Source organism: Pavona decussata, unplaced genomic scaffold, assembly GCF_977016875.1.
Source record: "Pavona decussata unplaced genomic scaffold, jaPavDecu1.1 SCAFFOLD_207, whole genome shotgun sequence".
Taxonomy (NCBI): domain Eukaryota; kingdom Metazoa; phylum Cnidaria; class Anthozoa; order Scleractinia; family Agariciidae; genus Pavona; species Pavona decussata.
The window spans coordinates 3144910-3157047 of NW_028145612.1; the positions used below are offsets into that span (position 1 = coordinate 3144910).

Here is a 12138-nt window from a genome sequence, read left to right on the forward strand (position 1 = left end):
CAGTTTCCCATATGACAGAAGCAGAGTACTTAAAAGTAAATTTGCCTATGTTAGTTCTAACTTGTGGTCGGTGGAAATTAAGCCTGGTGTTATAGGAGTGGACAGTTGTTGTAGGTAGGAGGAGGCCCTGTTTAGCTGGTTCATATAAAATCATATTATTACAGTGACCTTGAGTTGTGTCCTTTGGCCTGTAAAAGAAACCTGCCGCATTTACACAATCCATTTGGTTTGGAAATTTAAACCATTAACTTTTTGAAGAAGGAGAATTTGTGTGACCAAATCAGCTGAAAGACTACAAAGAGAAGAAATAATTTTTACGTATCACCGGTAGACCACAATTTCTGAAACTTTGCAAATGAAAATATGACATGAACCATTTGACTTTCCAATGCGAAATTTAACACCAAGATGCCAATCAGTAACTCTATTGTGCCTCATCTACAACAACGACCACAAAATTTTTCTGATAAAGCTTCGACAACAAAAACTCTCTGCACCGTCTGTTGCTACCTTTACCTTGGGGTGCACAAAAATTATGTGACATTTCCCTGCCTGTAAATTACAGTATCTTCAATACAGTTACCATCTAAGGCGAAAACTGGTACAGCTTACTCCGGTTGACTTAAGTCTTTTTAATTGATCGTCGATAAGCAAGTTGATCTTGAGTGGAGAAAGCACAATTACGATGGATTTGTTCTTGGAACAGTTTTCATTGCAAAGATGGTCTAGATGGTCACAAAGGGTAGGAACTAATCTTAGTAAAAACGTGATTTACCGCGCTTGTTGATTGTAATCTCTCCTGTTGCCTTTTTCGTTTTGGTTTAAGTTTCAAGTTTTGTTGTCCTCTCGACCGAAGAACGTTCCGAAGAGCACCCTCGAAAGCGAAAACCTCACCAGGAATGATCACAGTTACGAGCCGGCGGCCATTCAGCACGGTGGACAAAGGATGATGGGCAGGCCCGTATTCCGGGCCTCAAATCGAACTTTACCAGATCTCCCCTCCGCCTGACCGTGGGAGATCTGGGTACGAGATTAGTGCAATTCTTCCATCTGTCGAAAGACAGTCTGCAGCTGCAAGGAAAATCGTACAATTCGGGATATATCAATCCCACTGCCAGCGCCTTGTTGAGTGGAAACCAGGGAGAGAGTTCAATTGCTTGTTTTGTAAAGGAAACCATCGAGTGTCTGATTTCCATGTTGTGTCAAATTTTGACCAGAGGAGGGATTTTTTGTAGAAACAGGGGAAATGCTTTATTTGTCTGCGCCGTGGAGGACACTTGGCCCGCAACTGCGACTGAAAAAGTCATTGTTTTGGATACCATGGTCGACATCATTTAGCTGTTTGTAATGGTGTCAGGCGTGATAGTAGTAATTCTGCTGATGAATCCACATCTAACCTGCTGGAAACAATTACGCCTGCGATTCATGTTACTTTAGGAGTGCATGTTTTCCTACACACCTTGTAAATTGTTGTATCAAAATCAGGCGACGAATCTACAGCAGTTTGCATGTCTGTACTATTTTCACCAAGGAATTTGGCACGGAATTGTAGTGCGTGCGAAAGTCTAACACCTATACTCCCTAGAGACCTTCCCACGGACTAGACCCAGGCCTCGACAGCGTTCCGGTATAAATTTGGGTCTGATAACTTGTTTTTTGGCAGTTTCACAAGTCTACGCAAACCGCCGGTAAGGCATTAGAATTTTTTTCGGTTTTCTTTTTCTCTGTGCTACGTCGCCTTCCCTCCTACCCCGCTTGTTATCAGCACAATTTTACTTTTTGCTTCCTTCCTAGTAATCCTTTTCTGGTGGTTTTACGGTACGTTGTTTATTCTCCCTTTGTTTTTGTTTTGCATGCTCTTCGGTCGCCCACTCTCTTACCGCGTGGTCGCTTATCTTTACTTGCAAGTTTCTTAGCCTTTTCTTCTTTTGCCTGTCCCCGTTATAGTTTTAGTTTTATTCCGCCTCTGTCGTTCTAGCGGTTTGTTAGTCCTGTAGCTCTTGCTATTATTTTAAATTTTTTTCTTATCCCTCCCTAATAGGATAATATAAACACGTTTTATCCTGGTTAGCTCTAACATAGCTACTCCCGTCGAACCTGCTGCAGAAGTTCTAGCGGCGATTGCCGCCCTACCTGTTCATCCTGCTCAGCATGCTGAAGTCGCAGCTCTGGCCGCCGCACCATCCGCGGTGGAAGTGCCTGTTGAGGTATTAAACCCGCCTCAGGCTGCTTACGATGAAGTACTTTTAATTATGTCTTTAGCTTGTACAGCTGTAGTTCGTTACTGGTTTTAGGCTGTAATTTATTCTTTTGGCCTTAGTCAGCGTCGACCAGGCATATAATTTCTTCATGGCTTGGGGGTATACGTTCCTGCCTATAATTTCCAGTCTCAAATTCCTTCATTATCTGGGGGTACATGTTCCCGCCTATATTTTCTCTTTGGCGTCGGCCAGACTCTAAATTTCTTCATGGCCTAGCTGGATATATGTTCCCGCCTATAATTTCTCTAAGGCGTGGGCCAGGCATAAAATTTCCTCATGGCCTGGGTGTATCTGTTCCCGCCAATAATTTCTCTCAGGCGTGGGCCAGGCATTAAAATTTTTTCATGGCCTCGGGTAGATGTTCCCGCCTATATTTTCTATTGGGCGTGGGCCAGGCATAAAATTTCATCATAGCCTGGGAGTTGTAGTGTATTTAACTGGAAGTCAATTATTCCCGTGTTTATTGTCATTGACTCACTAAATATTATGGGATTTGAGAAGATCATGGAGCATGTGGTCAAGATGTTGAGAAGCCATTAACATGTTTTGAGTTGTAATCAGACTTATTCTAGTCTTTGAGACGTATCCACCACATTTGGCGACGAGGAAACGGAAAGTTGAATCGCAGGACGGCTGCTGAAGTGGTGTACGAGTTTAAACGGACGGAAAACTCGCACAGATGGCCGTAAGTTTGAGCGGATTGTCGGGGTTGCCTGCGTTCGACGCTGTCGGCGAACCAGCTACACTTGCACAACGATGGTCAACTTGGAAGGACGAATTTGAACGTGACTGCCTCGGGAATCAGCGACCCTACGCAGAAGAGAGCGCTTTTACTGCACCTAGCCGGGCCCAAAGTCAGAGATGTTTTCAATAACTCGATTCCTGCTACCGCAAGAGGCGAAGCGAAGGATTACCAGAAAGCTATGGACTGCCTATCGGAACACTTTAAACCCAGGAAAAACGCTCCGATGGCTAGACAGGCGTTTATCGCGGCTAACCTAATCGCTGGAGAGACCATAAACAACTTCATCACACGCCTGCAGAAACTGGCCGAACATTGTAAATACGAGGGTGAAAGGGACAATCAGGTGAGAGATCGTGCAATTTCTGACATTCAAGATAAAAACCTCAAGTCAAAGTTGTACCGGGAAGGAACACTGACACTCGGTAAACTCATGGAAATCGTTAGCCAGTACCATGACAAGGAAGCACTTGTCCTAATACCTGAAAACCGAGTAAACAGGTTATCTACTGAAACAGGGCCAATGCAAGGTGGAAAATGTTGGCGGTGCGATAAAGTGGGCCACTTTGTAAAGGAATGCCGTCATTCACGTGACCACAAATGCGCAGAGTGTGGCAACGTGGGCCATGTTGAAGTGTGTTGTCACTCCAAACAGAGCAAAGGACGAGATTCAAGCCGCAGTTCAAGTCGTGGTCGTGGTCGTGGTCGACGAAAGGGAGGAGATTCACAGGGTCAACGTGATGTACGCCATGTAACCGATGAGATGAACGCCGGAAGCTCTGCGAGCAATGATGATTTCTATGTGTTCAGTACAGGGAACACTGATGACCAGAACACTCTGACGTCGGAAATTGAAGATAAGCCTATAAACGTTATTATAGACTCTGGTGCTAGTTGTAATTTAATGTCGGAAGAAGTATTTTACCATGTAACGGGGGTAATGTTAAATTGTTGGAGTCCAACAAGAGAATTTTTGCCTATGCATCTCTAGAGCCATTCCAACTCAAAAGGAAATGTAACCTAAATGTATGTGTTCCCCAAACCCAAAAGTCCCTAAGAGACGAGTTCTATGTCACGCGTGACAAAGCTGCGACGCTATTAGGCCGTGATGCATCTGAATTGCTGGGTGTTTTAAGGGTTGGTGTGTCCATAAACAACTGCCATACCAAATCAGACGATGTCAGTAACAATGCGGAACAAGCAGATAGAAAGGCCTCCCTAAAAGCAAAGTTTCCAAAAGTTTTCCAAGGCCTGGGGAAGCTTAAGGGGTACCAACTTAAGCTACACATTGATGAGAGTGTGCGACCAGTGGCACAGCCTCTGCGCAGAATTCCCTTTAGCAGAAGAGAAAACGTTACAGAGAAACTAGAGGACTTATTGAAACTTGATGTTATCGAGAAAGTAGAGGGACCTACCAGCTGGGTCAATACCTTAGTAGTGGTTGAGAAACCCAACGGGGACATTAGAATATGTCTAGATATGAGACAGGCGAACCAAGCCATTGCACGCGAAAAACACCCAGTTCTCACTGTTGAGGGGACACTTAAAGAAGTCTCAAACGCTAAGGTCTTCTCTAAATTGGATCTAAACATGGCTTTCCATCAAATCGAGTTACACCCAGACTCTAGGGACAGAACAACCTTCGCTGCCCGTAATGGCCTGTACAGGTACAAGCGCCTCCTATTCGGTGTAAACATGGCCACCGAAAAGTTTCCGCAGATTGTTTGGCAAATCATCAGAGACTGTCCGGGCGCATACAACCTCCATGATGACCTACGAGTTGTTGGCGCTAATGACGAAGAGCATGATGAAAACTTGAACAGAGTCATGCGCAAGCTGGAAGAAAGCGGGCTTACATTGAACTATGACAAATGTGAAATAGGAGTCAGTAGCATGGTTTACATGGGTGATGTACTCTCTGGTAAAGGACTGAAAGTTTCCAGTGAGCGAGTGAAAGCCATCATCGAGGCACCAGCTCCTCAGAACCAGTCAGAAGTAAGGAGTTTCCTTGGCTCTGTGCAGTTTTGTGCAAAGTTCATTCCGAACTTCGCAACCATATCGAGTCCATTGTGGGACCTCACCAGCAAAGAAGCAAGGTGGAAGTGGGGACCAAAAGAGGAGAAGTCATTTCAAGAAGTAAAAGTCCAGTTGACACGTGCGCCAGTGATGGCATACTTCAGGCAAGGTGCAAAAACCCGGCTGACAACAGACGCTTCACCTGTTGAAGTTGGAGCGATTCTGGAACAGGAGCAAGAAGACGGGAGCTACAGACCAATCTATTATGCCAGCAGAAAACTAAGTAAAGTTGAGAAGAGGTATTCCCAGTTCGAAAGGGAAGCGTTAGCTGTGAGATGGGCTTGTGAAAAGTTCTACCTCTATCTATACGGGATCAGCTTTGAGATCTGCACTGATCACAAGCCCCTGGTCATTGTACTCGGAGCAAAGTCAAAGCCCCCATCAGTGCGCATAGAACGGTGGCTCCTGTACCTGCAGCAGTTCCAGTACAAATTGACACATATGAGGCAAAGACAATGCTGCCGATGTCCTTAGCCGCCTCCCAGTTGGTGATACCCAAGAACACGATACACAAGCTACAGAGGAATTGGCAAGTCAGGCCGTACCAGCTGCCCTAGTACCGAAGCAAGTAGAAATTGCTTCAGAGAATGACCCAACGTTACGGTTGGTACGCCAAGCTGTCATGACAGATGCTTGGAGCCAGTTTTACAAAGCTATAAAGGAAGAATTGTGGTTGATAGGACAGGTGGTGATGAGAGGAAGTCGTATCGTCATCCCGGAGAGCCTTCAAAAGTGCACAATCATGTTGGCTCATGAAGGGCACCAAATAATGGTCTGGACTAAAGCGAGGCTGCGAGAAAAAGTATGGTGGCCGAAAATGGATAAGCAAGTAGAACAAACGATAAGAGCCTGTCACCCCTGCCAACTAGTAGGACCCAGGTCTAAACCAGAACCTGTGAAATCAACAAGACTGCCTGCCTCCCCGTGGCAATAAATCTCAATTGATATCCTCGAGACATCGGGTGGAAGCCACCTCCTGGTAGTCGTAGACTATTACTCTCGCTGGATCGAAGCCGTCCTCCACAATAAGACAGATGCGCAGCATGTGATTAAGTCCATGGAAGCCATCTTGCGAACGCATGGCTTGCCAGAGACTGTCCGTAACGACAACGGCCCCCCTTTTACATCCAAGAAATTCGAGGGGTTCCTAGAATACTTGGGAATAGAGCACAAGAAAGGTGTGCCCTATTGGCCCCAAAGCAACGGAAAAGTGGAACGTTGCAACGAGACCTTACTAAAGATCGTGAGGATCGCGTGCCTAGCGGGTAAAGATTGGCGAAAGGCACTCGAGAATTTTCTATCCGGGACAGAGTTACTCCCCATACTGTTACTGGGATATCACCCAAAGAACTGCTGATGGGAAGGAAGCTGCGCGATAAGCTCCCAAAGGTACAAATTCCCTAAGGCCGAGTTACAGAGGCACAGTGACAACAGCTCTTGAAAGAAAGGAATGCTCGTGCTAAGCTGAGACAAAAGGAGTATGCGGACAGGACACGAGCAGCCCAGTTCTGCGACATTGAAGAGGGTGATCAAGTGCTACTCAAGCAGACCAGAGAGAACAAACTGTCACCCAAGTATGAACCTGACCCATACAAAGTTGTTCACAAAGATGGAAACACTATCATCCTAAAAGATGCTAATGGCAACAGTAAGATGCGGAACATAGCTCACATGAAGACATTTGTTGAACCTGAAGCCACTGAAAAAGGGGAACTTGAGCAACCAAAAGAACAACCCCAGGTGCCTGAGCAGGTGGAGCAAATTCATCCAACAACAACCACAAGCCAACCAGCAGCAGAAGTGCAGGAATCTCCACCCAACCCTTTGCCAGGCAATTCAGTTGTTTCATGACCTGCGCGCTCCAGGCAACCGCCCGCCTGGATGCAAGACTATGTATGCACGTAGCTATAGAATGCGCAAGAGACTTTAAGAGAGAGACTTTTCATTTGCTAAGCACTTTATTTGCTAAACTTAGATTTACTATGTTCCTGCTATAGTTTTTTTTAGTGCTAATATTTGCATTAACTTAAGGGGAGATATAGTGTATTTAACCGGAAGTCAATTATTCACGTGTTTATTGTCATGTGACTCACTAAATGTTATGGGATGTTAGAAGATCATGGAGCATGTGGTCAAGATGTTGAGAAGCCATTAAACATGTTTTGAGTTGTAATCGGACTTATTCTAGTCTTTGAGACGTATCCACCCCAGGGGTAGATGTTCCCACCTATAAATTTCTCTTAGGCGCGGGCCAGGCATAAAATTTCTTCATGCCCTGGGAGTAGATGTTCCCGTCTATAATTTCTCTTAGGCGTGGGCCAGGCTTTAAATTTTATCATATCCTGGGGATAGATGTTCCCGCCTATTATCTCTTTAAGGCGTGGGCCAGGCTAAAAATTTCATCATAGCCTGGGGGTAGATGTTCCCGCCTATAATTTCTTTTAGGTGTGAGTCAGGGATAAAAATTTCATCATAGCCTGGGGGAAAATCTTCCCACCAATAATTTCTCTTAGGCAAGGGCGCATAACTTTTCATCATAGCCTGGGGGGTAGATGTTCCCGCCTATATTTTCTCTAAGGTGTGGACCAAGCATAAAATTTCTTTATAGCTTGGAGGTAGATGTTCCCGCCTCTAATTTCTACTAGGCGTGGGTCAAGCATACAACTGTTTCAAGACCTGGGATAGTTGTGTCCGCCTAAAATTCCTCCTAGGCGCGGGCCAGGGATATAATTCCATTATAACCTGGGGTAGACATGTTACCACCTATCTGCAGGCGTTAGCCAGGTAAAATTTTTATCATAACCTGGAGTCATATCTTCCCAGTTGACACCTATAACGTCTACTAGGCGTGGGTCAGGCTATGGCTTAGCCAGGCCTATATCCTGGTATCTTCCACAGCGTAATTTTGCTTTCTTCTTAGCCTAGGCTATTTTCATAGTTTCTTCCCTTCATTATTCTATCCTGCAAACGGTAGAGCAAAAGATAGCTGACCTAAACAAAAAGATTGAGTCTTTAACCAAGCCAAAGTTTATGGTGATGTAGAGCAAGCGCTCAGAAACGTCCGTAAGGCCGTGGCCAGAGCCCCTGAATCCTTTCTGCCCTCACCTGGCCTTATCATCTCTCGAGATCCTTGTTGATGCAGCCAAGTTTGGTGGCCACAAGGACGCACAGAACTACAAGTCGTGCCTCAGATCCCTTAGGGAGAACCTCAGCGATGCAAACGTTAGGAACCCTTTTACAAATGTTAGTGGGGTCAGCGGAGGATAGCAAGGTGGCCAACATCACGGATAAGTGGAAAAAGGCGGGTAAAGTTGTTGATAAAACGCTTACCCCTGTTTCCGCCTCTCCTCCGCCTCCAGTTCCTGCCACCATCACACCTCCTGTTGAGTACAATCTTAAGTAGGATGCCTCGGCTGTGGGAGCCGACTTCACCTCGTCCGCAACTGCCCTGGGTGCAGGCGATAGACAAACTGGGGTCGTAGACGCCCACACCGAGGATACGGAAGAGGGCGTGGCAACCTAGGAGCCAATCCATACTAACAGTACTTGATACAATAAACAACTGTAATTGTTACTTTTGGCGTCTTATCTTTATCATTATTAAAGATTGTATTGCCATCCCTGTGTCTTATTTTTTGTAGTTAAAAGAAATACTGTGCAGCTTTTGCTGTTTTGCGTTGCGCATACTTTTCAGTGTACTCCTTTACCGCTGGTAAAAAACTAACCTTTTTTCTGTAGACCAGAGGGGTAATCTCTACACTTTACCCTATGCCATGTCTTCGGACGGGCTTCTGGTCTGGAGTTTGGTTAGTGGGGTTCCCTTGGTTTTCCTCGCCCCTTTTCTATTTTTTTCGTGCTCGCTATTTTGGGTATTTTCAGAGCTGTGTCAGTCTTACGCGCATCAGCAACCTCCCCGGTCGGTTTTGTGGTGCAATAAGGAAGGCGGCCCCACAACCTACCTACCGGTACCGTCCATCGAGAGTGTGGCTCAAGGTTTGGTGTTTGCATCCCCAGATATGCTCAACTTCCGTCACCCTGATCATTTTCTCGCCAGTAATCTCCATTCCTGGCTTTAAAACTGGCGCACAATTTTGCAAGACTCCCCTTTCCAGGACTTCGTGTTGCCTATTATTTCTCACAGAGTGGTTATTTCGGATTATTTTCAACCATTTCAAGGAATTTTTTTTACAACGGTTTTACGATGGCAATCTTCCTCCGGAGGAGAAACTATGCATAGCTTTCGAAGTGGATGCGCCATCACACTCTCTTTGTTAGGCGTCAGCCCAGACGACATAGCCAGACATGTTGGTTGGAAATCTCTCTCGACGATGGAGTACTATTCCCAGACAGGGAAAGTTATGCGCTCACAGAAAGTTGCAGCCACCCTTGCGAGCGGTACCTCGAGTTGTCATGGCAATCATGCACAAGCTATCAAAGCGGCTGCAGCCTTTAACGCTGACAATGAACTTACGGGTTTCAAACCGGTTTTTTGATAGCTTTCACCTTCTGTGTTTCTGAGTTTTGGGGATACATATAAAAAGCTTTCTTGTATTTTCTATATTGAATGCCTGTTGAGACATGCAAAAATTAACGATAAAAACCGAGGTCGGTGTCTTCATGACGCCATTGTCAAGGAGAAATAAAAAATTACAGAGTCTGCGGCAAGGTGTAACCATAAATTAGCATATAGTGTTTAAGGCTAATTAAATAAATACTTTAGCGCAAATAGAGCCGTTTGGCACGTTCAGAGTGGGTTTTAGGTCTCTGATGAAAAGCATTTCGTTAACCAAACAATCAAACTTATTTCTACACTTTTTCAGAATGCTAAGACGCCTCAGTAGGTCTTTCGGGACTTCGCCATGCTGTTTGTGGTAGTGTTTATACACTGAAGATGCTTTTTGTTTGTGTCCATCCACACGTGTGTGTAAGTGTCCGCGCGTATAGCCTACATAACCCGCATCACACAGGTCCCATTGAAAATGATAAATGACGCGTTGTTGGTTGACGATCTGTGGCTTGGTTTCGCGGCGTACTTTTAGATCTTGCTCAATTTTGCGGCTAACGAATACTGGCTGGACAGTTGTCTGCACCTTTATGCTGAGATCCTTCAGTTCTTTTTTAACATAATTTGCCGATTCCTGGTCTTTAAACGGTATGACTACAAGAACAATGGCTCTTGGTTCTTTCGGCGTCTGTGGGGGCTGCTGGTCAACTATTCTTGGGTGTAGGAAGGTGTTGATTGTCGAATTTATCAAGCGTTGAGGGTATTTAAGGTGTGCGAAAACGTTCTTTAGGCGATCACACTCTTCAGAGAAATAGGCCCAGGAGGAAGATAATCGGTGTGCGCGATCAAGCATTGTTGTCAGTAAGCTCCGTTTGTAGCGATTGTCTACATGGCTTTGATAGTGTAATAATACACCTGTGTTTGTTGGTTTCACATAAACCTTGGTTTCAATCCGCGGTGCATGGTTGAGTAGCTCGGTGCCAAGTACTGTTGTAGTATATTTTGGTACGCAACGTTCCCTCTGGTAGGGAAGATTGCATATTGCCGAAGTCAAAATCGGATTGCCCATAACTTAAGCGCGCAGAGACAATGAGTGGCAAATCCTTTGGTGAAAATGGATTACTATTTTCACTAAGGAATTTGGCGCGAAGTTGTAGTGCGTGCGAAAGTCTAACACCTATACTCCCTAGAGACCTTCCCACGGACTAGACCCAGGCCTCGACAGCGTTCCGGTATAAATTTGGGCCTGATAACTTGTTTCTTGGCAATTTCACAAGTCTACGCAAACCGCCGGTAAGGCATTAGAATTTTTTCCCACCTTCCTCCCCTCGGCGACGTAGCACAACAGTTTCGCTCCTCTGTCTGGTTCAGTCGCTCATTGCCTCCGCAAAATCGGATTTCCCATAACTTAAGCAAATGGATCACTATTTGAAACCAGGAACAGCCTGAGGAATTTGAAATTACCTTCAATACAGCTTCTCACATTTTTGCTGATTTGCAAGGCAAAGACATGTGTCAAGTTAAAGAGAATTATCCTAGTTTACGAGACGTTTCAATTTCGTATCTTTGTCCTCCCAACGAGCCAACGCAAATCGATTGGTTGATTGGTTCGGACTATATCTGGAATTTATTCGACGGCAAGCCTATGCGGGGGAGGATTCAGATCAAGGTGGTCCCGTGAATGTCTCTACAAGGGTTGGATGAGTGTTATCAGGCCCTGTTGAAAATCTTCCAAGGGAAAAGCTCTCAGTCAAGCATTCCGTTTGCCTTAACTCACGAGTAGATTGTAGAGGTACCGATGATGGCCTGAAAAAGGATTTGCAAAGATCATAGGACTTAGATTCTTTCGGTATCCGAGATGAAGATACAGTCTTCTGTGCACGGTATTCTGTGCACCTGCTCTGGAAGAAACAACAAAAGCTGCTACCAGACAAAAGCTGAAACGCCTTAAAGGGGACCCAAAGATTTTGAAGGAATACATTACTTCATAATGCAGCAGTCAGTAATAATAATCAGTACTTGCACAGTGGTATAATAGCCCTTTTCACGGTTAATTTTTCTCATTTGCATTACAATGTTATCCAACGTGGATGCGAGGCAATTTCGGGCTAAAACTACAAAATAGCCCGAAATTGCCTCACATACATGCTAGATTTCATTGTAATTCAAATGAGCAGAGTTAACCGTGAAAAGGGCTATTGAGCAAGTAGAATGCGTTAAATGCCCTTTTGTTAGAAAGGTGCACTAATTACGTCACCACGGAGGGGTGCACAGAGATGCCCTAACAACTAAACTGCGTGTCGCTTATTATGCTTCTTCAAGGCCTACAAAGGATATCCTGAGCCTAAATGACTTCTTTTGTTCAGGGCCGGCCATAATTCCTGTAATTTTTAGGGTTCTCCTTCGCTTCAGAGAGAAGATGATTGCACTTAAAGTATCGTACATGTATTCTGTTCAGTGTCAATGTCAGACCTTTCCTTCTAAATGCTTGTTAAACTCATTCTACAACAACAACAACATTTTATTGAAAATTAGAAATATTACTTATTATATTA

At 44.9% G+C, this 12138-nt stretch overlaps 1 protein-coding gene across 1 annotated transcript; it reads right to left on the minus strand.

Annotated features, from left to right (window-relative positions):
- Nucleotides 1-9665: 9665 nt before the first annotated feature.
- Nucleotides 9666-11789, minus strand: LOC146460928 (uncharacterized). Its single transcript, XM_085087693.1, has one exon. The coding sequence runs from the start codon at nucleotides 10650-10652 to the stop codon at nucleotides 9783-9785; it is 870 nt and encodes a 289-aa protein (XP_084943819.1). The 5' UTR covers nucleotides 10653-11789; the 3' UTR covers nucleotides 9666-9782.
- Nucleotides 11790-12138: the final 349 nt, after the last annotated feature.